Source organism: Protobothrops mucrosquamatus, unplaced genomic scaffold (genome assembly GCF_001527695.2).
Source record: "Protobothrops mucrosquamatus isolate PMUCROS unplaced genomic scaffold, P.Mucros_1.0 scaffold1141, whole genome shotgun sequence".
In the NCBI taxonomy this organism is placed as follows: Eukaryota; Metazoa; Chordata; class Lepidosauria; order Squamata; family Viperidae; genus Protobothrops; species Protobothrops mucrosquamatus.
The window spans coordinates 131,641-159,325 of NW_015387358.1; the positions used below are offsets into that span (position 1 = coordinate 131,641).

Below are 27,685 nucleotides of genomic sequence, written 5' to 3' on the forward strand. Positions count from 1 at the left end.
CCAGCTCGCGGGACTGGCCTAAGGGATTTTAAAGGGGTTTTAATTACTTTTAAATTTGACGTATCTAAATATTTCTTTTTAATCAATTTTTAATTAGATGTATATGTTAGTATTTTAATCATTGTCAGCCGCCCTGAGTCCGCAAGGAGAAGGGCGGGATATAAATGCAATTAAATAAATAAATAAATAAATAAAATGATGATTGTTGTACATTTGATGCAGGTTAGATTGTACATCCTCAGTTTATGAACACAATTGGGACCAAAATTTCCATTGCTAGGCAATGCTTTTGTTAAGTGAGTCACACCCTATTTTACAACCTTTTTTTTGCCACAGCTGTTAAGTGAATCACGCAGCCATTAATGAATCTGGCCTGCCCCCCCCCCCACTGATTTTGCTTATTGGAAGTCACTGGGAAGGTTGCAAATGGTGATCGAATGGCCCCAGGGCATTGCAATCTTCATAAATACATGCCAGTTGGTAAGCACCCAAATTTTAATCACACAATTGTGAGAATACTGCAACAATCATAAGTGCAAGGACAGGTTGTAAATAACTTTTTTCAGTACCATTGTAACTTCAAACAGCTGCTAAACGAATGGTTGCAAGCAGTGCATTTTTTCTAAAATAAAAAAAGGTGCTGGAACTCACAGACGTCATACAACCCGCCTTGCCTACCCTACAAGGTTCCATCCAAAAAAGGTGCCGGGACTCCATTCTGGGCATTCTGTGAGAAAAAAAGCCCTGGTTGCAAGTACAGGACTACTAAATGCTGGCTAATCTTTAAATCTTTGTGACCTCAAATGGTGGAATGACCTCTGAACCTTCATCCTTGCTACTTAATTCCTCCTGCATTTCCTATTCTTCTCGGCTAGAAATTTTGCTTTCTTAACTGCAGACCAATCAGCCAGCAACATTGGTGAAGTTTTAACCAACAATTATAACTACTGAATGAGCTATTGTTTACTTACATTTAAGCTTGCAGATCTAGAACAATATCGGAGAGGCCCAAAGAAGCTTTAGGATCCCTTTCCACTGTGGATTGTCTGCATATGGATTGTCCGCATGTTCTTAAAGAAGTCTTTGTTTCTAAACCTCATCTTCTAATTTGCACACTTGAGATAAAAAAAGAATAACTTCATAAGGCATTTACAAATAGGGATGACATAAGCATTAGTGCTTGTTTTGCCTATTAAATTTTTATTTCACCCTTCTTCCCAAAATTCATGGTGACTGACCAGTTCATTTTAATCTTTAATTAGTATAATTCTGTAAGATAAGATAGACTGATGGAGAGGCCCTGGCCCAGGGTCACACAATATGCTTAGAATCTTAATGTGAATGTAGTCCTGGTTTTTCCAAAGTAGATATGATGGTAGGACATTTGTAATCACTTCTGAGCATGTTTATAGGCCAAATCTTGCTATGAGATATCTGATTGGGACTAAGGCTATATAGTACTGCAAGAAAAGATTAGCTGCTTTCTATTTCTTTCCCCTTATATAAAAGTGCTGATCACCACAAAGGGAGAAAAATGTACATGTCATATGAGCATCAGGAAGAAAGATCTTCACTATCACTCTTGTAAATATGGTTAGAGAAATATTCTATAGCAGTGTGGGAAATTGCTGCAGTCCCATTGAAGGGGAGCAACTGAGAGTTTCTGGATAGAAGGTTCTAAATATTACCCTACTAAAACCCCATTTATGGCCAATGAATGTATAGGGCTGATAATGCTGTAGTTGGGTTAAGGCGTTCTTTATGTCAATGTCGGAATTATGAACCACCCTCCATCCCAGTTTAGTTTTGAGGACATGCTTGTTCATCCAAGCAATTTCAGGACAAGACTGCCTTTTAAAAATAAATTATGTTTTAATTGCTGCATTTTGAATATTTCTAAATTGTTGTCTTTGCTGCTAAATTGTGTTATTGTTGATTGTTGTATGAATCGCTTTTATTATTTATTCTTTTTTAAAAAAAACAAAAAAACTCTACTTTGGGCTTCTCTGAAAGGCAGCTGAACAAAGAATTCTGATTGCTCTGCTTTAATTTATTCTGGAATAAAATCTGAATTAGCCACAGCCCCACCTAGAAGTTAACCGATTCACTCTTGAGCGATGGAACAAGAGGCAAGGAAGGCTGGGCTTCCGAGAGGCCTTTTAAGTATTGGTGCAGTTTTGCACTGCATCGTCCATGCTACAGCAGTATATCATTACCACCGAAGAAGTTTTATTTATTTATTTACATTTACTGGATGACACAGGAGTCTCGCGCTCTGCTAGGTCAAGTTTTCCGACTGCCGCGGACGGGAGAAGCAATGCCGGCAAAGGGGGGTGGGTGGGTGTAGTTATTTAAATATAAAGCAGATAGAAGCTCTCGTAGCAACCGCTGCTGAAGTCGGCAAGAAGCACCAGCTGCGGGCTTTTGACAGGAGAAACGGCTATTGTGGCTCGAGAAGCCGCAGGGCCGTTGGCACTCGGCCCCCTGCAGGGGTAGCGATTGCGCCTTGCTTTAGCCGTCAAAATCCAATCCCCCCCCCTTCTCTAGGCGTCGAAGCAACCTCTTCCCGAGGGTCTTCGGCGATTTTTTTTTCCAAGAGTTGTTGTGTTTTCTCTCGCCTTCGGACCGCCCCCACCGTCCCAGGCAATCCGGACGGGACAGAGCTTAGCCCACCAGATGCCGCCTTGCAGCGGAAACCTGCAGAGACGACGCCGGGCCTAGCAGGAGGCGGGAAAGCGGGGGGGCAGGGAGCGAGCGGGATCAGTGCAGCGTGGCATGACGAGACGAGGCCCCCCGGAGAAGTGAGCTATGTCCCTTATTGGTCACACTACATTTCTTTTTCATTAGCAGTTAAATGCAGACATGAGGGATCGGCGCAGGTTCACTGGGCGCGCGCCGTGCAGCATTTCCTGCTGTGATGGATTAGCCCCAGCGGAGGCCCGGCGGCGGGCGGGGGCGCTTGTCATCCGGTCCGGTCCGGGCCATGCAAGCCTGGTAGAAGGGGGCGCCGAAAGGTAACCGCCCCGCTAAAGGAGCGGGGAAAGAGAAAGAGCGGCGAGAAACCGCCCTCTGGATTGAGTGGACTGTAAAATTCCGGACGGCCAGGAGATGGCAGCAACGAGAGCCGGGGAAACTAACTTAGCCCGACATTTTGGACCTCTGGTTAAATTGAAGGATGGGGCCACAGTTGTAATTGATGGAGGGGGAGGGAGGAAGAGAGGGAGACGACTGTTTTATCACACACATTGGATCTCTGGAATAGCGTCATTGTTATCCATTTTCTTCTCTGCTAGCTGCTGCCACCGTTTTGAAATATAAGTGGCAGGTTATCGTTTTGGCGCTTTCATTAATTCAGGGGTTGACTCTAAAAACATTGTCAGTAGATGCTGCACTTTTTTTAAAAAAAAAATCTGAAATTATATTCTCTAGCAGTGTTTCTCAACCTTGACAATTTTAAGGCATGTGGACTTCAACTCCCAGAATTCCACAGCCAGCAATGCTGGCTGTGGAATTCTGGGAGTTGAAGTCCACATGCCTTAAAATTGTCAAGGTTGAGAAACATTGCAAGTCTAGGCCCCCCGGGATAGAACTACAAACCTCCCAGTATTACTGAACCACAGTTTCTGGCTTCCCTCACTATTGGCCCTGCTGGTTGGGGCTGCAGGGAAAGGAGAGCCACTGGTGGTTTTGTTTCGCTCCCTAATTAGTATTCTGAATGTCAGAAACATGGGGAGGAAAATGTAGAACTGTGACCCAAGAATTTAATAGTTTAACCTCATATGTCTACTAAACAGTAGCTCCTAGTAGAATTCACTGGGTAGACAAATGACTATTGCAATTTGCTTGATACGGGGCTGTTCAAATGGCCAGGGCTTGTTTGTTGATCTGTACTGTATTACCCTATTTAGACAACTAAATCCTCTTCTTCAAGATCTGCCCTGGTTGAAGGTAGGCTTCTGGACCCAATTCAAGGTGTCAGTGATTACTTACAACAGTGGTTCTCAACCTTTTTAATGCCGCGACCCCAACCAGTCGTAAGTCGAGGACTAAACCAGTCATAAGTTGAGGACTACCCAACCGGTCGTAAGTCGAGGACTTTCCCTGCCCGGGAGCGCCGCACATGCGTGGTTCCACCCCCTGCGCCGGCCGAGGCATAGCTGGCAAGCTGCAGAGACGGAGCAGGCCGACCACCAGCTGGCCCAGCTCAAGGGAGGTAAGGCACCCGCCGGAAAAGGGGGAAAAAATGGCGGACAGCCTTGCTTGGCGACCCCCGTGAAATGGTCGATTGACCCCAAATGGGGTCGTGACCCATAGGTTGAGAACCGCTGACTTATAATGCTCTTTCCCACTATGGCCCTTTTGCAGGGGTCTTCAAACTTGGCCCTTTTATGACTTGTGGACTTCAACTCCCAGAATTCCTCAGCCAGAGTTGAAGTCCACAAGTCATAAAAGGGCCAAGTTTGAAGACCCTTCCCTTTTTGCCTTTCGGAGTGGACTTTCTTCTTCACGGGTCTTCCTGACTTGATCCAGTAGGAAGAGGAAGTTCAAATTCAGCCTGAAAGGAATGGGAATGAAGAGGGGTAGGAGGCTGGGTCACAGGGATTGACTCTGTAGTATAGTCCCCCGTTTCTGGAACAGTTCCCCCCAGCCCCCACCCCTCCAAGATTAGAGGTTACCTACTTTGATGATGTTTGGAAGATGATGAAAACACTTTTATAGAGCATTCAGACTCATTTTGGTTTGTTTATAATTATTAGTACTTTTCATTAGTGGACATATGAATGGATTTTATTATTTTACTGATGTTTAATTTCCTGTGCTGTAAACCAGGTAGAATTGGAAGAATTAGTGGCTATAAATTTTGGTAAATAAACTAAGTAAATATAGGAACATAAACTAAATTAATATTTTACTTTAAGTGGCAATCAACAAGTCTGAATCATAGCAGCTAACTCTATTAGTGATAAGAAGATTAACCACCAAAACTGAGTGAACTTGCTTATTAGCTGTGCACGAGAAATTTTGCATTAGTTTTTGTAGTTTTTATAAATCAAATTTATAGGCTGCTCAACTCACAGCGACTCTTGTGTGATTTGAAGAGCCCAGCAGTGACTACAAAATGCAGTTTATTTTGATAGGTTTCCAGCATTCCAGACCAAGAAAAGCCTATGGCAAGTACAAAATCAGCATAACTATTTTTATCTAATAAATATATCATTTGGAAGGAATGTGATCATCTTTAGTGAGATGGCTGAATCTCATAACCGGAGCAGTGGTTGTAACTCATCATGCCCAAATCGGTGTGAATGACATTATGGCTTGGTTTCAGCCTATTATCGGGGGGGGGGGACTTTAAATTCTCTACAAGTAAAGAGTTGAATCTAAGGCAGAATCCGCCCCCCCCACATACATCACAACAATATTGACACCATGAAGAAAATCCTAATAATCGCATAAGAACATCAGTGCAGCTATGAGATGGGATGGATAAAAGGTGACTCATATTCAGGAGCCTTCTGTTCTAAGCCTTGTATCCATAATCTATTTTTACAGAACTGAACCAGCAGCATACCATCAGTATCTTTCCTGCTAGGAAAGTATTGCTGTCAAGTATCCATATCAGTAGTTATAATCACTGAAATCTACAGACAGCATATCCCATCATTTCTGTGCCAAGAGAGTAAATAGAACCATAAATATAAACAAATTATTATAGCTGTGACACCATCTCTAGTATGCATAATAAGCAGGTAATGTTCAGTGATCATATATGGTTTACCTTGTTAATGTATCTCAAAATGCTTTGTACCTCTTTTGAATTTAGGTTTTTTTTTTTTACTTCTTCCATTAAGAATTACTGTAAATATCAGTGAATGAGAAGCGTTGATATGTGATGAAAGGAATAAGGTATCTGTAACATCATCAAACATCAACATCTGCCTATCCCAGATCCTTGGGAAGGCCACAATAGGTGGACAAAAATGCCAAACCCATTCTGAATATCTGGCTGACTGTGTGATGAAAAATGATACTGTCTTTCTACTGAGGCTTGCTGTCTCGAGTTGGATGCATATATGGTGGAGGGGGAAGCTGTTTTAAAAGTGTGATCACCTGTATTAGCAGCAACGGGATGACTGCCTGTACATGCGATTGCTGCAGTGGCTTTTATTTTTCTTACAGAGCAGTTCAACATGCAGTTGATCAAAGATCACTAAAGAGCTGCTGTCATTTTGATGATATTGAAAAAGGTGAAAACCTTGTTTCACAGAGCTTTCATTTTCAATGCTGGTGGGTCTGGTAGAAGAAGGGCACTCTGCAAACTAAACTCAAGTATTAAAATAAATTTTGGAAACTCACACTACTAAATATCAGCATCACCCTATACCTGTCCTTTTTTTGCCTTCATAGAGGGATGATGCAATGCTATAGCACATACGGAGCTCTATGTCTGATCCCCTTTTTTTGTATTCAAAGCCTTCTCTAGTGTCCTCTACTGAGGAATACCAAGCAATATTCTAGCCCAGGGGTAGGCAACCTTGGCTCTATTATGACTCATGGACTTCAACTCCCAAAATACCTGAGCCAGCATGACTGGCTCAGGAATTCTGGGAGTTGAAGTCCACGAGTCATAAAAGAGCCAAGGTTGCCTACCCCTGGTCTAGCCCATCAGTGCTTTTGAATGAATTCCACAAAGACCACAAACTCCTTCCGTGCAGGATGTAACTCTGATTCTTCAGCACCTGCTGTAATGTCATTGCTACTAAACCAGTTTCTAATTATTTTGTTTCTGTCATCCAACACAGATGCTCAACAAAGTGCCACGGTGCCCATTCCTGTGCCTGGCTCTGGCTCTGACCTGCTCCCCCACTTCCTGCTAGAACCTGAGGATGTTTATATTGTCAAAAACAAACCCGTGACATTGACGTGCAAGGCCCTGCCTGCCACCCAGATTTACTTCAAATGCAATGGTGAATGGGTGCACCAAGGTGACCACATCATACAGCGCAGCAAGGATAAGAGCACTGGTGAGTGCTGAAAGGGACAGCATTGGGACAGTCTATCAAGGAGAAGGAGAAGGAGTTAGGTGGGACATAAACGCTGAGCTGAGTAACATAAGGAAATCTGTTGGGTGTCAGCATGTGTTAAATTTAGCAGCTTCTCTTGTTTTCTGCACATGTATTGCACTTCCGCAGAGTTGTGATGTGTCTCTAACTCTTGTTTGGAGCCCCTGAACCCATTACAATTTTCTTCCTAATTCCTTTGCTGCTTGGTATTTTGGCAGGCCTGCCCCTCATGGAGGTCCGGATAGATATCTCAAGGCAGCAGGTGGAGAAGATCTTTGGCTTGGAAGAGTACTGGTGTCAGTGTGTGGCCTGGAGTTCTTCCGGCACCACCAAAAGCCAGAAGGCCTTTGTGCGCATTGCGTGTGAGTGATTTCCCTACCCGCAGTCTTTCACCTCGGTTCTCCTGGTGTTTTCCATCCGTTTGCCAGTGGGCTCTTTGGCTCCAGTGGGGAATAGTCGTGGCACAAGTGCTGTGTGTGCACTAAGGATCACAGGTGTAACAGGGGCATTGTCAGGGACCAGATGAGTCTGTGCCACTTAAAGAAGCAGCCTGGCATGATGGGGAGTCTGTATTATTGTCATTACACCACTCTGAGTTCTTTTTCTTTCTAGACTTGAGGAAGAATTTTGAGCAGGAGCCAGTGGCCAAAGAAGTCTCCATTGAGCAGGGAATTGTGCTGCCTTGCCGCCCTCCAGAGGGAATTCCACCTGCTGAAGTGAGTACTGCACATACATTCTTATTTTTGGCCAATGGGAGGAAATTATTGAAGATCCAGCTGATGCAATAAATCCCAAGCAGCTGGAGGGGACCACCAGACAGGATGCCATATCTTTCCTTTTGCCCTTGGCATCTGCAGCTCCTGCCAGTGATCTAGGCTGGGCTCTTGGTGTTCATCCTACTTGCATATTCCCTACCTCAGTGGTGGCGAACCTATGGCACGGGTGCCAGAGGCGGCACTCAGAGCCCTCTCTGTGGGCACCCGCGCCGTCGCCCCAGTCCTAGGCCTTCAGCTGGGTTTTATAAAACCTTTTTGCTTTAGGCCTCCACCGCCGTGTGCAAAAAAACCAAAAAAAAGGTTCAATCAGTCAATTTCAAATTCTCGCGGGGAAAAAAAAGGTCTTGCAAAGTTGGAATTGATTGATTGAACTTTTTAGTCCCACCCAGTCTGCCGTTACCACCGTAGCCACGCCCACCCAATGGGCCACACCCACCCGGCACTCGACGATGCATAAGTGGGTTTTGGGTTGCAGTTTGGGCATTCAGTCTCTAAAAGGTTCTCCATTACTGCCCTATCTGCTGCTTGATATACTGCAGCTTCTCTCTCTTTTTAAGCTTTCTTGCATTGACTCTGACCTTCCCTTGGTCAATGTTTGTAAATGTTTTCTTTTGGAACACCATATTTTAAGGCTTCTGACCCAAATCAAATCAGAACCACATGTGACTCTTGGGTTTTCTCAAGGTGGAGTGGCTGCGCAACGAAGAACTTGTGGACCCAACCCTGGACCCCAATTACTACATTACACTGGAACATAGCTTGGTGGTGAAACAAGCTCGTTTAGCTGACACAGGCAACTATACCTGCGTGGCCAAGAACATAGTGGCTCGCCGTCGTAGCTCACCTGCCGCTGTGATTGTCTATGGTAGGACCTCTTCAGGGAATAGGGAGGGTGACCCTGAGAAAAAGGGGCACGTGTTGTTTATATAATCCCTCCTGTGCATGAATCCCACCCTGCTCCAAATTTTGTTCAGTTTGCAGATGAAGGGGGAAGATGGATGATAATAGGATGGAACGCTTTCAGATATATATATATATATATATTTGTTGGTTGGGGATAATGATGCCCAAAATATTGAGACCTTGCTTCTCCCTGGGTTACACGGTACCCAATTGGTTTGGGGATGTGAAGACGAGCTTTGGAAGGAAGGAATTCTACTGCTGATGAGGGTCGTAGATTGTACCTTCTCAGACAAGGTGAAGGAAGGTTGAATTGTAAATACGACTAAGGAGCAAGTTACGCTGTTGCAGAAGACGACAGAGGAAAGCAATATGACCCTTTCCCTGTTCCTCTTAAGTGTTGGCCCCTCTGCTTGTGACGCCTCCTTGCATATCCCCATGTTTTCCTGTGTATTCTCCCCAAACTGTTCATACACACAAATACACCGAGGAATCCTGAATTCTGGAGCCAGCAATTTTGTCCCCAAGACAATGAAAAAGGCTTGGCTACCCCTCTAGGCCTGAAAAGCACTCTGCTCCCCATGGGGGTGGCAGCTCACTCTCCCTACCAGCTCTCCTAGGGCAGTCGTTGCAAGCTCTAGCTGATGCTGTCCCTTCCCCCCAGTGAATGGAGGCTGGTCGACGTGGACGGACTGGTCAGCCTGCAGCACCAGCTGTGGACGGGGCTGGCAGAAGCGGAGCCGGACCTGCACCAACCCAGCGCCACTCAACGGGGGGGCCTTCTGTGAGGGCCAGAATGTGCAGAAAACTTCCTGCGCCACCCTGTGCCCAGGTACTGCCCCTGCCACACCATGGGCCTGCTCCCATGGTTCAGTTTGCTGTGCTCCTTAGATTCCAAAGACCTCACCCAAAGACCTCCACCCAGAACAGTGGAGAAATGCTTAAGAAGCCAACGTATGTGAAGCCTGTAATCATTTGAGCTGATCCACCCACTTCTGCTAATCTTACTCACTCACAGTTCTAGACTTCTTCTCTGTTTCACCACCATCCCCTGACGTGGGGTGCTCCCTGTTCACACAGTTCTGCCTATGCTACGCTATTTCAACCATACTTTCTCTCTCCCATTGCCCTATTTCAAAATCCAGTTGTTTTGATTGTGAATATGGAATGATGTTGTGTGTGCCTGCGTTCAACTCTTTGAAGCAACAGCTCAAAAGCACTTGGCTCTTGCCTTGCTTTTCTTTCCCTTCCCTCCCATTTGCTCTACCTGTCTCCTTTAACCCATCCATGTGTCTGTGTTTGTCCTCTCCTATCTCGTAATTCTTCTGAGGCATGTCACAATTTTTTCTCCCCCTAGTAGGGTAGCTTCTGTGGCTGCCCCAAGATTTACAATCCTGGCCCTTTCTCTGCCAAGGAGATATAGCTCGAGAGCATTCTCATGGATTGTTAAAGTGATGCCTGCTGGGATGTGGTGGGATAGGGTGGAACAAGGGGAAGATGTAGAGTTTACTGGGGGGGGGTAAGAAAATAATTGAGTTAGAATTTGGTTAGTAAGTATTTATACTGCTTCCTTCTAACTGGCAGTACCTGGTGGTTGGTCAGCCTGGAGTTTGTGGTCGGTGTGTGGTGCTGACTGTACACATTGGCGCAGCCGTGAATGCTCTGATCCGGTGCCCCGTAATGGTGGGGATGAGTGCCAGGGGCCTGAACTGGAAACCCGCAATTGCACCAGTGAACTGTGTACGCATGGTGAGTTCTTGCCTCTTTCTTCATCTTTGGGAATGACAAGACTGCTGTCATTAGAGATGTAAAGGATGTGGTGAGCAGGGTAGCAGTTTGCATACTGCCAAGAAAAAGAAATGCATAATCAGAGAGGGGACGTAGGACCATATAACACTCGCATATGCTAATTTATATGTATGCTTACATATTTAGTAATTATTACAGTTTAAACTCGTAAAATGCAGCTTGTCATACCTGGGAAGACTGTGATCAGATGATTTGTATGCCAACTCTCCAAATGCTTATTACTAATGGGAAATTAATAGATCATCAGATTGTTCATGGGAAATTTAACAGGCCCAATTTCCTCTTCTCTAAAAACAGGCAGCACAACCTCACAGTCAGACTAGTGGATGCCTTCAAACAGAACACTGCCCTCTTGGATAGAGGCAGGGAGCGTTCTGTATTTTGAAAAATCCCTCCGGGAGGCAGAAGGGTGACCGGGGCCTCCCACCGAGGTTTGTTCTAAGTGGCTGGACATTCAGATTCAGATATCAGGGCAGCCAAGCCTGTCAACTCTAGTCCGCCTACCCACTCACGCAGGAAGAAACAGCGCATCGCCTTGTGCAGACCGATTCTCTCCTGCCTAGTTTAGCACGGTCGTGTGGCCATGGGAAATGAAGTAAGAATCCACCTTAATTGTGCCCATCCCTGCCACACCAGCATATCTCCCTCTTCCCTCATTCCCAAGAGGACGGTGCAGAGCTGCCTCCCAAAAGATGAGCTCCTTACCTGAAGCCTGATGTGTCACCCCAGAGAACAGCCAGTTGGGACTGCAGGCAGGAGAGCTCCGTGCATGCACAAGAGAGAGGGAGAGTGAGTGACAGATCCCATCCTGGCTCATTAACTAACTAGCTTGCTAGGTCTCCTAGGGCTTTTCTCTTCCTTTTATATCAAATTAATGTTTTCACAGCTGAAGTGAAAGCAGTGTTCATCTTCCCTCCTGGGGCAGCTCATCCTGAATGTTTGACCTAGCTGGTGGTAGGGGTGGGGGCGGAATTCAGAAGGATAGCAGGGCAAAAATCTCAATCACATAAATTCATCCCTCCCTCCCTCCCTTCCTTCCTTCCTTCCTTCCTTCCTTCCTTCCTTCCTTCCTTCCCATACATTGTTTCTTAAACTACTATAAACTGATATTTGCAAATCTGCTTGTTTTTGTAACACAAAAATGTTGCCCTTTCTTATACAATATAGCCTCCTGCTCTCCCACTCCTGAATAGTTCCTATTTTCTAGTCTTTTGTTTGTCTGCCTCTTGGTGGATGCTTCAGAGGACAGTCTGTACTCATATTTTCTTGTGCAGTTAACATTTGGTTCATCTTCATGGCCAAACAAAGGGGGCGTGGGGAAGGGCAAGGAGCAACTAATCCATTCTCCCCAATAAAGACTTGCTGCTTTTACTCAGAAATTACTCTACATAGAAGTGGATGTGGTGTCTCTAAAACCCAATTTCACTTGCCTATCCTTAATGGCATTCTCTGCTGTGACGCCTGTTATAAGGAATAATCCCCAGCTTAAGATATGGTGTGGCATGTCTCCACCGACAGCTGAAGATAATTGGCTTGCCAGGATGATGTTTGATAATCAGTATGACTAGCTATACTTGGTGATTTCAAGTAATAGTATTTTTAGCGTCGTAATTATTACTAATTAATAGGCAGATTAAATTGCATTTTGTGGCAGCCTAGGACTATGTGATTCTGTGAAGATGACAGCTGAAATGACTGGATCTTTTCTTTCAGGTATTGGCAGAGATAGTTTTTGATGAATAGGTATGTGATGGATCACTGGTAATACGATGAGAATTGCCAGGTTTATGGTTACAGGAGAAGGGAGATTGAGAACTTGCTGCTCATTCCCACTTTGAGCCTGTGACCTCCTAGCTGGACCTCAAGGATAGGATTGGTGGTTAAGATTGGTGGTAAACATCAAGTCTACTTGCAATAAGACCTTGTTCATCCACAACAGACCTGGTTCAATGAAGTGAGAATTATGACCCTCATGGATAAACTTTCTCACCGTTCAGGGGTACCACCAATCTAGACTCCAAGCCAGTGCTGATCCTTAAAAATATCTTGTTTATGACCAAGGATTCTACTTTAGAGATGGCCCTGTGTGAATATTTATAAATTGGGACAAAGGGACAAGTCACCGATCTTGCTTATGTAAAGGTCGCCCTGCTGCCTGATAGAATCCCTGCCTAAGCTGCTCATCCTTCTCATGGGACTAGTGTTGGAGTCTCTCTAACTTCTATGTGATTTTAATTTCCAGACTCTTGGGTCTGTGTCAGGTGAAGCTTAAGTGTACAGGAAGACCTTGTGTTTGTCCAAGGAGATCTCCAGCTTGACATGTGTAAACAGCCACATGCTGAATCTTGCTTTTGCCTTGAAGCAGTGATGTAGTGATCTGAATACAGAGCTTGCCTCTCTGAGCCTTTTGCCATGTCAGACACCGTCATCTGGGTCCATGCTGGGTGAATAGATTGATTAGCCCAACGTGTCTTAGATCTGGAATAGTTCCAGACACAGGAGTTTTCCCTGTGACCTTGCAGGCAGTTCCACTGAGTTTGCAGTTAGCCTCCAGAATCATGAGGAAAACTGGGCACTTGTTGTGATTGCTTCTGAGCAGGCTTTCTTTGTTTGCTGGCCCTGAATAGCAGGGAGCTCTGGGAGACGAAGTGCCAGATGTACACATGAAGCACCCAGTGGAGGAAGATGAAAAATGATTTTTACTGAGCACTGGTAGACGCTCAAGTTACAGCCTTACTGTGGCAAAAAGAGAGGTGAATTGTTACAATTTCTCCTGCCTTATTTCATTGATAGGCTATTAATCAATGGCTTCATCTAGGGCAAACATGTCAAACTCAAGGCCTGCAGGCCAAATCTGGCCCATGACGTGTTTAGATCTGGCCTGCAAGTAGACTACTAGTAGTAGGTGATTGAGTATGTAGCGGGTGGGGTGTGTGTGTGAACCGGCAGCAGCGTCAGAGAAGCCTTGGAGAGAGTCAGCTGGAGATGTGTTGTTGGGGCTCTGCTGAGGCCCCGGGATCGGTATGCACTGCTCCAGCTGATTGGGGCTTCCAGTGGCCTTCGGGGTGGCCGGCAGCCACATGCAGTCTTTGGGGGAATAGTCAGCTGGAGCTGCGGGGCTGCCGTGGCTTGGTGGGGACCCCAGAATCGGGGCACATAGCTCCAGCTGATGAGCGCTGCGTGAAAAGGCCAGCCGGGCAGCAAGTGAATGCATGGGGGAGAGGGTATAAAAGGAGATGTTTTGGCAGGAAGGAGGAGGAGAGAGGGGGGAGAGAAGGCGATAGGGAGGAGAGGAGAGATGTTGGTGGGGCAAGCCTAAGGGAGAGAAGGGGATAGGATAAGAGAGGCTTCTGTGGGGCAAGCTGAGGGAAAAAAGGGGACAGCAACTGGCCCTTTGCGGGCAACCATAATGCTGATACGGCCCTCAATGAAATTGAGTTTGACACCCTTGATCTAGGATGAACAACCTCTTTTTGGAGGGTATGGTACTGGCCATTGTGACCAGTTTACATAGCACAGCACTTCTTCAATAAAGTCTTTCAGATTTGCTGAAGTCTTGACTTTTCATGGGCAAAATCTGATGGACTGATTGGGACAATAGCTTACCATATCTAATTAAGTCTCAGGTGACTTCAGCTTATCTGTGGCCTCCTATGGCATATGGGAGAGCATGTCATGTTGGCTCCAAAATGTGCTTCCTTTTGGGTGAGGATGATGCCAACGGACCTGAAAAAGGCCGTGGTGTGCCCTCTCTTTAAGCGGTTCTCTCTGGATCTATCTGTACTCGACAACTATCTTCCTGTTTTTAACTTCTGTGTACAAGTACAGAGCATTTTAGAGGAAATGGTTACCTGTACCCTTTTCAGTCAGGTTTCAACTCTGGGCAGGAATGGAGATGGCATTAATTGCTTATGTGGATGATCTTGTAATGATCTGTAAGAGTAACTTTGAGAAACTAAACGAGGAGTCACAGACTAGACAGTGATCTGATAAATTAAGTCTTGAGTCCCAAATGGGATGGGAAAAAGCATCTTTGAAGGGATCTTCTCTAGTTCTATGGAAAGTTAAGGCAGGGAGGGGGGAAGTGTTTTCAGACTTGCAAGATTCTCTTATTGTAACCTTACAATAAAGGTAGTATTATACTCATGATTTTGGTTTCCTGTCTAGACCAGAGGTCCCCAACCTTTTGGGCACCAGGGACTGGTTCCGTGGAGAAAGGTTTTTCCACGGACCGGAGGGTACGTGGTTTTGTGTGCTGCCTGCATCCCATGGATGGGGCTTTGCTTGTTTATGTGGACCGGTTGCTGGCATGCCGCGACCCGGTACCGGTCCACGGACCAGGGCTTGGGGACCCCTGGTCTAGACTACCTTGAAAAGCTGTCAGATTTTTAGCAGGATCTAAATGGAGGTTATGCATCCCTCCTAGTCCCATTGGAACTTTCAGTAACCCATATTGATATCCTACACAACCTAAGGAGGCTGGTAGAAGGTATTGGTGTGTAGTGGTTCTGTTCTTTCCTTAATATATAATCTGTTTCTATGAGAATAAGAACCTACATATACATTATTTTAAAAAATACCGCTAAAGCTTTTCAGAAGGAGCAGTGTGGGGAGAGCAGGGAAGCAGGAGCCTTCCCTCCTTCACATCCCAGTCCAGCATTCTGTTTGAGAGAGACACAGATTCCTGGCTAACATTGGTTACTATTGTAAATCAGCCACTAGTGCCCTTCAGATATGGTAGGTTTCACTGTCAACATTTCCCCAAACAAGCTAAGTTTGAAATGCAGCACATCTGAAAAGAATCATGTTAGGGAAGGCTACATAATTAAATAGGGTTATGTGTTAAATATGTTGATAATACATTTCTTAGGGGAATCTCTTCTCCCACCTTCTGTGTTGGTAGCATTATTTTAGCTACTATGAAAGCTGACCATTACAGACACTCCTAAAACGTACTGCTGGTTTTGCAGCTTCCATCTGAATTTCTCTAAGAGCTTTCCTGAAAATTTTGTCCTACGTTTCTAAGCTGAAAACTGAAATTAAGTTTCTGGGTCCTGGAGTTCTCTTATTCTTTTACCTTTTTCTCTCCAAAATGCTCTCTGTATGAGAATAGACCTATGGCTGCAAGGAAGTGGTCAACCAGAAATTTCTTCTGAAAAACAGAGTACGGGCGCAAAATCCTTGATGGGCCATTTATGATCAGCCCAATGAGAAGCAATGCATCCCAATCCAGATCTCTTCCCTAAAAATTCCATTCCCTCACAGACTACATGGATAACAGATCTTGCACATTATGTCAGTGAGTCTTAGGTTCATGCTTGTAGAGCAAACAAGGTTATTTCCTACTGCATACTGGAGCTTGGCATTGGATTCAGTGTGCATCCCTTCTCCTTTCTAGAAACTGGTGGCTCTGAGGATGTGGCCCTGTATGTTGGCTTGATTGCTGTAGCCGTCTGCTTGGTATTGCTGCTTCTAGTGGTAACCCTTGTCTACTGCCGGAAGAAGGAAGGGTTGGATTCAGATGTAGCTGACTCTTCTATTCTCACTGCTGGCTTCCAGCCAGTTGGCATCAAGCCCACCAAAGCAGGTGAGTATCTCTCTGCTCTTGGCACATTCTTTAAGTGTTATATGGTAGATACTAATCCTTTGGGGCTCAGGTATGTGGATAAGTGGTACCACTTGGGCAAGCAGTCATTTTGGAACCACATTCAAATCTTCTGTAAATTTGCCAGGTTTTATTAGAGAGGTGGTTTTTCTTTCATTCATCTTTCTGTAGGAGTAAGGAAGGATGTAACAACAATGCCTCTGAACATGCCTCTGAAAATTTTAAACTTTTATTCTATCAGTAGAAGAGGAACATGAGCAGTGGAGAAACATGCAGGATAAATACAGCAACAGCTGCTTTGCGGATGAGATATAAATTGTAGAAGGTAAAGGATTGCTGGCCTACAAGTGGACTTTGCTCACCTGACCTTTCTCTTCATCCTAACTATAGCAATTAGATTTGAAAAAAGTCTTCCAATAGCTTAAGTGAAAAGCTTTACATAAGTTAAATTTCAGCATGGTGCACCGCATCCTTCATGTGTATCCTATTGCAATCAACTAAAACAAAAGCTAAGCCTAAAACAGCATGGTTTAAGGAGCTTCAAGGCTGGGATGCAGGTTCTCAGCTTTGAAACCTTTTCATTTATTTGTTTACTAAACCTGCACGCCACCAATCTCACCGAAGTGACTTTAGGCGGCTTATGAACATTCATGATGCAAATAGTTTTTAATAAATCCAAACTGCATTCCTAACATCTGAGAGGGAAAGGAGAAAGGGAAAGGGGATGAGTTTGATTTGGCCTACCCATTTAAACTTTTTTTTTTCCCCACCAAATTTTCCAACTTTTTTGGCATGGTTCCTTATACAACCCAGATGGAAGTGCGGCTTTCAGGTGAAAAAAACCCCATTTTATTCTACTCTTGAATGTTTGTTATCCTAATTCTTGCCAGCTGGAAGCCAGAACTACCAAGGAGAGACACTACCAAGACTTCAGAAATTGACCTGTCAGGAGCCTTTATCATGGACGGGCAGCCATGCCTTGTCTACAGTCTTCCAAAGTCTTAGGTGTAGCTTTTGCAGATGCCATTATCTTGCTGCTAAGGGGTGCTAGTCTGGGGAAGACAGATGTGGTTGTTTCCTGTTGTCTCTAAGAGTTTCTCTAAAGAGGGCAACTGTGCAAAACTACAAGAACATATTTCTGGTTGCTCACCACCCAAACCTCACGCTAGGTGATACTCCAGTCTTTCAGAACAAGTTTAGGAAAGCAAATTTTCCATTAGGTAAGAAACATTTACTTCTGGTGTGAAGTACTTGCAGAAATGATATGTGTAAGACTCTTTCTGGTATATCCCAGTTATGCTGATTAGTCAAATACCCTCCTTTGTGAATGCCAGACTAAACCATAGGGAAGGAATCTAATGAATATAATCAAATGTTTATTTGTGATACTGTTTTGCTCTTGAGATTTATTCAAAGAGTCCTCTATACAAAATGCCACACACACATATCCATCAAGACAAATATTTGACCTTTTGGAACCAAGCCATAGAATGCACATACATTCACACATACAGACAGTTTAGTTGCGGGTCAAGAAAGCATCCCTTTATTACAACATCATCCCATACTGTGAGACTCATGCTCTTAGAAACATTCCTTTTTACAGTCTGATAAGTGACAAGATATTAAAATGACACGTGTACTCTGTTGATCTACATTTGGACTGCACAGATGGTTTCTGTAAGCTCTATTAACCCAAAACTCTGAGTCTAAAAAAAGGAGATTACATTGCATCTTTAAAAAGCTGTCTTTGGGAAATAAAATGCATAACCTTATTAATGCAGAAAATGATGGTCTGAACAGAGATCTTTGTTTCTCGGGTCATTGCAACAGTCTGTTACCCCTGCTGGTTAATGTATTTTATGCAATACTGTGTGATGAGATAATGTTTTGTGATTAGGCTGCTACATACCTGAGGTGACTCAAAATATCTGCATTTGCATCTATAAAGTAATCTAGCTTTCTGCAATATTAAGAATGAGCTAAGTTTTCCTTGCTGCCAAGGAAGATTTTTTTAATGTTTTGAAACAAGATGTGTGTCTTTATCACCCCAACTGATCCCATTATCATCTCCATTTTTCTCTCACACAGATAATTCCCACCTATTGACAATCCAGCCTGATCTGAGCACCACTACCATGACCTACCAAGGCTCACTGTGTCCACGCCAGGATGGGCCTGGCAAGTTCCAGATTGGCAATGGGCACCTGCTTAGCCCCCTGGGCAGTGGACGCCACACTCTTCACCACAGCTCTCCCAGTGCTGATCCAGTAGACTTTGTCTCACGATTCTCTACCCAGAATTTCTTCCGCTCTTTACCCAGGGGTGCTGCCAACATGGCGTATGGAACATTCAACTTCTTGGGTGGACGTTTAATGATACCCAACACAGGTGAGGTTGACAAGTAGGGAAAATAATAGGGCTGACAATACGGAGGGTGGCTACAGTGGAGCAACAAAGCTTTCTGATGCTCTGATTCTCTTCTGGATCATTACTTAAGCACATGCATCCAAGGGAAAGAGTTTTTCTTTCTAGGCTGGATTCCTACATGGGAAAAGAAATACTTCCATAGATAAACTCAACAGACAAAGATACATTGCTTCCCCCTGGGATTTCTTATAAAGAGGGGTTTGCTCATTTCCTCTTCTCTGCCTCTTTTAGCTAAGCAGCCTTTGACCAAAACTCATTCTTCAGTATCAGCTTGCCTGTGAAATTGGAAGGCAGCTTGCCTGCAAGCAGTGGGCTATACCCCTTGAGCCATCTCGTCTCTTGTCTTTTAGGTGTCAGCTTGCTCATCCCACCCGATGCCATCCCACGGGGGAAAATCTATGAAATCTACCTAACTCTGCACAAGCAGGAGGACGTGAGGTACATATCTCATTTCCTGGAAAAACCTAGGAATCCTGGGATGCTAACTTAGCTATACTTACCTGTAATTTATCATACCCACAATGTGCTCCTATGTCTCCATTTTCATAAAACTTCATTGGGAACCCTGACAAGCCTATGCACTTTGTGTCCTCTAATTTGAAACAAGGTATACACCCCTATGACATTCAAAGGCCATTGTGGGTACCTGTGTGCCAACTGATATATGCCAGAGTCTTGCTAATCTGTAGCCCTGCAGATGGACAGGATTTGTCAGCTGATGTAGTGGGTACTGCGGTATATATAGACAACACTGTCTCCTTTAATGGTAATCTCAACCCTTTGTATTGTTGGTGTTCTCAAGCATACCGTTATATGGCCTGAAATAAACACTGATGTAAAATAAACAGCAAATTCAGTTACGAGTTCATAGGGCCAGACGAAGTCTTGAAGATAGCATGAAAATAGTTTTCATTGAAAGGAGTGGAAACGTTTCCCCCCATCAAGCTCATAGGGGAAGATAATATGATAAAGATGATACAACCTTTATTAGGATCCCTGAGCCATTTGTAGAGGTATTTATGTTGCGGTGTCCATGATAGTTTAAAAATATTCTTCTCTTTAATGTTTATCTCCTGGCTCTTTGCAACTCATTCTTCCTTGTTCCCATTGCTCAGGGCTGCGTCAAGCATAGGTAGCCAGCTGCCATGTGAGCATGTTTACTTCCCAGAATCCCCTTGGTGCTGTCTAAGGGCAGAGACAATAGATTTGATGGGGATGTCTAAATTGGGCCTGCCCTCAAGCATTCAGGATAATCGCCCTTGTTAAAAAAAACTTGTGGAGCTGCCAGCAGAAAGCATCCTGCAGGCTGCCCAAAGTTGAATAACTGGCTACCAGAGCTTAACTACTAGTCATGTCCCTTTTTTTCTTTCATGTTTCTGCTAGAAAAAAGATGCTCAACAGTGCCATTTGTTGCTCTATTGCCAAAACTCTTGTGGGGTTTCTTCTTGGCAGAAATTCCCCAGTGATAATCCCTTGCCATAACCGGGACAGTTCTGCTGTTGCCAGGATTATTGTATTCATGCTTATCTTTGATGCACTTCTTGATAACTCCTAATCTCTAAAACCAAAGAATCAATCTCTGGGTATATTATTGTCATAATACTTGCTGATATTAACCCCATTCTATTTCTTCCTGCTGTATGTCCCCTCCTGAATTAATGGGGTGGCAGATCCTGTTTCTTTTCTGTTTCAACTGGGATTATGGTCAAGAGAAAGTAGCTGATGGTGCTGACTGGAGCATGGAAGTGGGGGAGTTCTTAAGCCCCTTCTCTGTATTACTGATGCTTCTCTCTCTTGCCAAGGCTTCCGCTGGCAGGCTGCCAGACTTTACTGAGCCCCATTGTTAGTTGTGGCCCTCCGGGGGTGCTGCTCACCAGACCTGTTATCCTAGCCATAGATCACTGTGTGGAGCCAAACCCTGAGACCTGGAACCTGCGCCTCAAGAAGCAGTCCTGTGAGGGCACATGGGAGGTGAGGCCTAGCCTGGAGTGCATGTTGAGCAACTCACGGGTTGTTGCAACACTAGGACTATTTTATGCAAAACAGATGAATGTCATGACAAATACACTACATTTAGCAACCTATAAAATATGTTGAAATCAAGCAGCCCGTCTCGTTTTGTTTTGCAAAACATATATTGTTTCTACTTAGTTCCTAGCACCTGGGGCCTAAGATCATCTAATGTTAAGATCCAAGGGTCCCCTTACTCTGCAACGCAGCCCCAACAGTAAGGGCCTTCTTGATAATGGCCGCTCAGAATTCTCCCTGGAAAAGCTGCTTGGTTTCTGTATTAATATATTTTCGCACCAGGTGAAGTCCTTTTTTTCTTCTAAGTTTCTTAATTTAATGTCAAAATATCCTCAAATGGATATTAATTATTTAATCACTGTTTTTATATAATTGGCTTGTTTTGCTACAAAAGGGTTTTTTGTATTTTTGTCTTAGTGGATTTGTCTTCAGTGCTATGTTATTATTTATGCATTGATTTCTCATTTTGCATCGCATGTATGATTATTCTTCTCCCAGATAACACCAGTGATGAGATACTCAGAACTAATCCAAATAAATTCAGTAAACAACCAAGAATAGCACTGACATCCCCCTCCCTCCCCCCAAAATACCATGAATCAATCATTTATCTGGTTTCCTTGGATATCATTTTAAGACTATTTTTTGCATTCCTAAAGCTAGGTCTTTGCCTTGTTTTGTTTTTTGTTTTTAAAAAACGAAACCTAAATTTTGCCTCATGTGCTCCACTGTTTGGCATTGCTTCTTTGCAGAGTATACCTAGCCCTGTTGCACTTCCGATTGAATCTAATGGGTTGTGTGATCCCAAGAGAGAATCTCACAGGCTTCTGAGAGGAGGCAGTTCTAGTATATGTCCTGCAGTGAGGGTTTGAATGCAACCTGGGTCCTTAGAGCAACTGAATGTAATGCAAACAGTGTGGATGCTGCTAAAAAAACCTGTTCCACTCAGGTTTAAATTGCAGTTCTTACTAGATAGACCAGTGAAGCACTGTTGTGACCCCCACCTGTCCCAGGTCTTATGTCAACCTGCCATTCTTTGTCACATGTTCATTAGGCACCCTCTTCTACTGTTTCTGAATTTGCCCTAATCTCTCTCCTTCTCTCTGATATCCATGTGAATGTTCCGCTCTTTTGCCATTTCTCTTTTTCTGATGTGGCGATTTTCTTCCTTTTCCACCTTCTTAGGACGTACTGCAGTTGGGAGACCCAGGATCTTCTGAACTGTTCCATTGCCAGTTGGAACCCCAAGCTTGCTACATCTTCACTGAGCAATTGGGCCGCTTTGCGTTGGTGGGAGAATCACTCAGCATGGCTGCTTCAAAGCGCCTGAAACTGGTTCTCTTTGCACCGACAACTTGTACTGGGCTGGAATATGATGTCCGTGTATATTGCCTCAGTGACACCCGTGATGCACTTAAGGTACTCCATCAGGAAACCCTTCCATGTGTAGTCTCTTGAAGCCTTCTTCCATAAACCTCACACAAGTTGGAGTACAATTTTTTTTACTATTTTCAAGGACTCATTCTTTGTTTATTTGTACTTGAGGAGTTTCACTACTTTTGATCACGTAGCCAGAGCACAACTTTAATAAGACAATCCCTAGCTTAACTGCAGGATTAAGGCTCTGCAGATCTTCAGTGGAGTACTCCATTTCATCAGTGGGCAGAGAGCCCCTTTGCAACAATGCAGCAAAGCATGATGGTGCCACACTTTTTAAGTAGTTGAATGACTGTGCCTTTTGCTTCCCTTAGTAGTGGTTGTTTTGGTGTACATGTAGCACACACACCAAAGCTTTTTTCAGTGAGAAGACTGGCTAATCCAGGCAACTGGCTGACCTTGATGGTAGAGGCAGAATATGTAGTGAAGCCTCTTACAAAGGGGAATTGTTCATTATCCACACTTTTCTCACAGGAAGCCTAATTTCTCCCTATGCAACTGTTCAGCCTTCCCATAATAACCCTAATATCTTCTTCTAGTATGCTAATATTTTCAATTCAGGAATTTTGTTTCCACAATGCAGAATCCCCATGGTTTAGATTCAAGCTACTGAACTCCACAACATAACAGAGCTGGAAGTGACCTTCTAGCTCATCCAGTCCAACCCTATGATCAGTGCAAGAATCCAGATTAAAACATCCCTAATGGATGGATGGCTAGCCACCACGTCAATATCCAATGAAGAGAGAGCAGACTCCAGAAAGGAGATAGGGTTAGGAAAGCATGTAATTTGTTTTAAATTTATATTTAATGAAAATTGATTGTATTAATAAAGTTGTTCCCCGTATTTAGTAGTTTCCACTTACTGTCCCATTAAGAATGTACTTTTTAAGAAATCTAGAAAACAACTTGGCTATTTAACCGAGGCCCAAAGGCAGAACAAAGGTTTTTCTTGGGTTATATAATGTTTCTGGGACTAATTTGACTCTCTTAGTGTTTTGTGGGTGTTTTTTTAATTGTAAGTCACTTGAGTCATTGGCCAGTCTATAAATTTTATGCATAATAAACTCCAAAATGCAAAGATTCTAGGGTCATGATACATCTTTGAAGAGTCAGGTTTAGCATCTCTTCAGTCAAGCGGGCAAAACTTTCAGCTTTGAGAGTCACACATAATATCTACAACTAGTTTAATTCCTGCTCATTTAGACATGCATGGAATGCCATCACACACGCACAAACCCACATGTGTACACACTTTTTTCACTACCACCACCACTACCACCACTATTTTTATATTCTTGTGACCTGAACTGTAGCTTAATAACCCTAGGACCGTATTTGCTTCTTTAATCCCCCTCACTTAAGCATGTCCCGTGTGTTCATACCATTACAGGAAGTAGTGCAAATAGAGAAGCAAATGGGTGGACAGCTGATCGGTGCACCGCGAATCTTGCACTTCAAGGACAGTTATCACAATCTGCGTCTCTCCATCCATGATGTGCCCAGCTCACTGTGGAAGAGCAAGCTTCTAGTCAGCTACCAGGCAAGGTTTCTACTGCTCCTGGGGTTATTTTTATCCAAGGCAAGACAATACGGATTCTTCGTCTCAAACTGCTAGAGTTACTCTTGCCCTTTGATGTCCATATTCTTTACAAAATGTGAACAGAGTTGTAACTACCAACCTATGTATAGCACAGGAATACCAAGCCAAGAAAATCTGATTGTTCTCTTCTCAAGCCAAGAAAATCTGATTGTTCTCTTTTTCAGTGGTTTAAAAAGCAATTTGGAATATATGGGCAACACACATCATACTTGTTACTGCCTCCTTAAGTCAGCCCTGTAGTTTCCTGGATTCGATACAGCTTCTCCAAACAATTGTTTAGAAATGCAACGTGAATGCATACATACTGTATGTTCCAAATCACCTTTCCCCTTTGAATCCAGGTTGCTGAAAAATCCAGTTATTAGTCAATTTGGGAACTGACAGCAGTTATGCATCTGCTACTTGGTACCAACCTGTACTTGGTTTCGTCTGAAGCTGTTGGCACTTGCTTGTAACTTCAGCCAAGAAGCCTTTTCAAAATCCTTTAGAGTTAGGCAAACATCTTGTAATTTGCATCTGGCCTTTTCCCTTGCAGGAAATTCCCTTCTACCATCTTTGGAGTGGGCTGCAGCCCTACCTACACTGTACCTTCACACTGGAGCGACTCAGCACCAACACATGCCAATTGGCATGCAAAATTTGGATCTGGCAGGTGGAGGGTGACGGGCAGAGCTTCAATATTGACTTCAACATTGCCAGGGTAAGGGCAAGAGACTGTGAGAACTTCTGTTAACTTCTTGGCTGGGTCTCCTATGCTGGCAGAGGAGGGATTAGACTGGATGAGCCCTGTTAACCACACAGTGGAGCTCAGCAGGTATTTTACCAAGTACCTATTACCTACCTTTTGAATGTCCCAAAGGTGCTTTTTCATGAGGCAATTGGACTTTTTTCTCTTCGAAGATGTTTTGTTTCTCATCCAAGAAGCTTTTTCAGCTTCTTCAACTAATCAAAGAGAGAAGCAACCTAGAACTAAGGAGAAACTTCCTGACAGTTAGAACAATTAACCAGTGGAACAACCTGCCTCCAGAAGCGGTGAATGCTCCAACACTGGAAGTTTTTAAGAAGAAACTGGGCAGCCATTTGTCTGAAATAGCAGGGTTTACTGCCTGAGCAGGGGGTTGGACTAGATAGCCGTCAAGGTCCCTTCCAACTACTACTACTACTACTACTACTACTACTACTACTACTACTTATTATTATTATTATTATTATTATTATTATTATTATTATTATTATTATTTTCAATAGCTTTCAATAAGTTCGAATAGCTTTCACGTTCCTTATGTGGTTTTGTAGCTAGAATATTGGCTATGATCTCATAGAGGTCCTACTGAACATACTTAACAGTAGACATCAGAGCAGATTTGTGCCACAGTATTTTGTCTTGTATAAAATCCTTCCACCTGCTATTTTTTTTATTGTAAAAGCTGGTGCCAGGGTTGTAAGTTGGCTGCAGTCATCTGTGTGCTCAGAAAGTAACAAATTACAGATCTCTTTCTGGCAAATATTCCTGACTTCCTAAGTTACAGTTCATGAGCCAGGGTGACTGGCTTGCATTCTCAACTATATTATGTCCCTTTTCTCCTCATTTGTCATGCCCACTTTGTTGGAACATAGGGAGTGAAATGAAATATCCAGAAGCAGGCTACCCTGCACCATATAGGGCTTTGTAGGCGATAGCCAGCATCTTGAATTGCATCTAGAAGCCTACTGGGAACTAGCAGCGGCTCCCACATGGTCTTCAAGGGCAGCCCCATGTGGGGTTCAGCCAAGAGGTGATTAAGGCATGACTGACCACATGCAATATCTTTTGATTTTGGAACAGGTGCAGTTAATACATTAGATGCTCAAAGGACCTGACCTTGGCTGCCACTTTCTCTTTAAGCAGGAGCTATGAGTTTAACAGGACTCCAAATTGCACACTTGGGTCTGAGTGGGAAAGTGCTATCCCATCTAAAACCAAAGATGGAAAATTTTCAGTTGAGGGTGAAGGTTCATTCTCTTGTGGGTTGATTTCTGAGTGTTTCATTACCAGGCTAGGTAACATCTTCTGTTTAGAAGGGCTTCGTGTGGTCAGTAGGTCTTATGATGGCTCAGGTGTGGGTGTGTCAAGTGAGGGTCTTGTGATGGGTCTTGTGATGGGTCAGAGGTGGGTGTGTCAAGTGAGGGTCTTGTGATGGGTCAATCACACAGCCAACCAGAGACAGCACCGACCCTCAACCAACCCATGCAACCCCCTCCAATCAGCACTTCACCTCCCAATGACCCTCACCTGATGTAACTTCCCCATCACAAGACCCACCACAAGACTCACATGGATGACTCACCCCTGACCCATCCATCACCTGACCCTTATTTGACATACCCACACCTGCCCATCACAAGACCTACTGACTACACGAAACCTTTATAAACAGAACACCGACACTGACATCCCCTAAACTCCCTGAAGATGTTACTTAGTCTGGTAATGAAACGTTCAGAAACCAACCCATAAGCTCGGAGAATGAACCTTCACCCTCATCCTATCCCCAACTTACAGATATTCACCACTATTGCAAATTTTCAGTTCCTGGATAAGAGAAGCCCCAAACCCATAACTACTGTTGTATTGTCAGAAACGAGGAACATCAATTTAGTGTTGATTTATAATGCAGAATTTTAGCCATATTCTGATTTTTGTCTTAATATCCTGTGTTGTCAATTAACCACCAGTAAGTCCCGTGCCAGATACAATAATGGATTTGGTCAGATCAGCACTAATAGCCAACAAACAAGTAGAAATGCAAGGAAGAGCCATATAGCTTTTTTGCTCCTTCCTAGCTTCATAAACTCTTGCCTATAAAGCTGGGGGACTTATATCTTTCATATAAAGAGGTTTCTAATAACCTAGAGTATATGGAGAAATGTTTGAAAGCGTGTGACTAATGACTAGTGCTAGGTGAAATTTCAATGGCTACAAGAGTGGTCGAATAATTAGACTCCATTTTTTGTTTGAGAAAGCAAATTGAGTTGCCAAATTAGAAGATATTTGGAAAGAAACAACATTATAGTTAGGCACCTTCATTCTCTTTAAAACCTGCATCTGACCAAATAAATAGCCTTATTAGTATATACTTTTAGCTCTTTTTCTCCACCCAGAATTCTCACCACAAAGAGAGTAAATGTAGGACCTAATAACTGTCTCTTTTTCTCAGGATGCACGGTTTTCGGACTGGCTACCCCCAGACAATGAGGCTGGCTCTCCTGCCCTGGTGGGCCCCAGTGCCTTCAAGATTCCTTTTCTTATCCGCCAGAAAATCATAAGTAGTCTGGATGCCCCGGTGGCCCGTGGGGCTGACTGGAGAGCATTAGCCCAAAAGCTGCACCTTGACAGGTATAAGGATTCTTTCTATAAAAGTGTACTAGTATAGAAGATGGAACTTGCTGGTACAGAAATATGTAATCCGGGTGGTAATGTGGGCCTTGCAGTTCTGATAGAGAGCTGGGGAGGTTTGCAATCACAGATATGCTGGCGGTTTTTATTTGTATTCTTTCCCTCTTTCCACAGCCATCTCAGCTACTTTGCTTCAAAACCAAGCCCAACAGCCATGATCTTGAACTTATGGGAGGCACGTCACTTCCCCAATGGAAACCTCAACCAGCTGGCTGCTGCTGTGGCTGAAGTGGGCAAGCAGGACAGCTCCCTTTTCATGGTTTCAGAAGCTGAGTGCTAAAGCCCTAGGCAGGGACAAAGCAGGCCTCAGCCTGGAGATGATACGGGGCACCTCCATTTCAAGGGTCACAGCATCTGTACTTGTCCTGCTTTGAATATGCCTGTGTGCCCTATCTGATCCTTGTGCCAAATTCAGCCAGAAGGCAAACACACTGGGCTGAGTCTCCAGAAGCCATGGAAAAGGCTACCAAATCCCTACTCTGCTGCTACCAAAGCAGTTCTGGAACTGGTTGGGGCAGGTCTATTTTTCTACCAAGTAGGCTGGCAAGCAAGTCTGATATGCTGACATCGGGCTTGGATAATTATTCTAGAGCTTTC

The 27,685-nt window shown here is 43.9% G+C and overlaps 1 protein-coding gene across 1 annotated transcript in view; it reads left to right on the forward strand.

The window, feature by feature from the left end:
• UNC5A (unc-5 netrin receptor A) overlaps window positions 1-27,368 on the forward strand; it is a 110,151-nt gene extending 82,783 nt beyond the window's left edge. The window contains exons 2-16 of the mRNA XM_015820535.1: window positions 6,804-7,025; window positions 7,283-7,426; window positions 7,677-7,780; window positions 8,525-8,705; window positions 9,405-9,572; window positions 10,325-10,489; window positions 15,948-16,136; window positions 18,246-18,545; window positions 18,935-19,022; window positions 20,387-20,555; window positions 21,798-22,031; window positions 23,443-23,592; window positions 24,188-24,352; window positions 26,850-27,028; window positions 27,203-27,368. Coding sequence (XP_015676021.1) covers window positions 6,804-7,025; window positions 7,283-7,426; window positions 7,677-7,780; window positions 8,525-8,705; window positions 9,405-9,572; window positions 10,325-10,489; window positions 15,948-16,136; window positions 18,246-18,545; window positions 18,935-19,022; window positions 20,387-20,555; window positions 21,798-22,031; window positions 23,443-23,592; window positions 24,188-24,352; window positions 26,850-27,028; window positions 27,203-27,368 — 2,624 coding nt within the window. The remainder of the gene's footprint in view (window positions 1-6,803; window positions 7,026-7,282; window positions 7,427-7,676; window positions 7,781-8,524; window positions 8,706-9,404; window positions 9,573-10,324; window positions 10,490-15,947; window positions 16,137-18,245; window positions 18,546-18,934; window positions 19,023-20,386; window positions 20,556-21,797; window positions 22,032-23,442; window positions 23,593-24,187; window positions 24,353-26,849; window positions 27,029-27,202) is intronic.
• The last annotated feature ends 317 nt before the right edge of the window (window positions 27,369-27,685 follow it).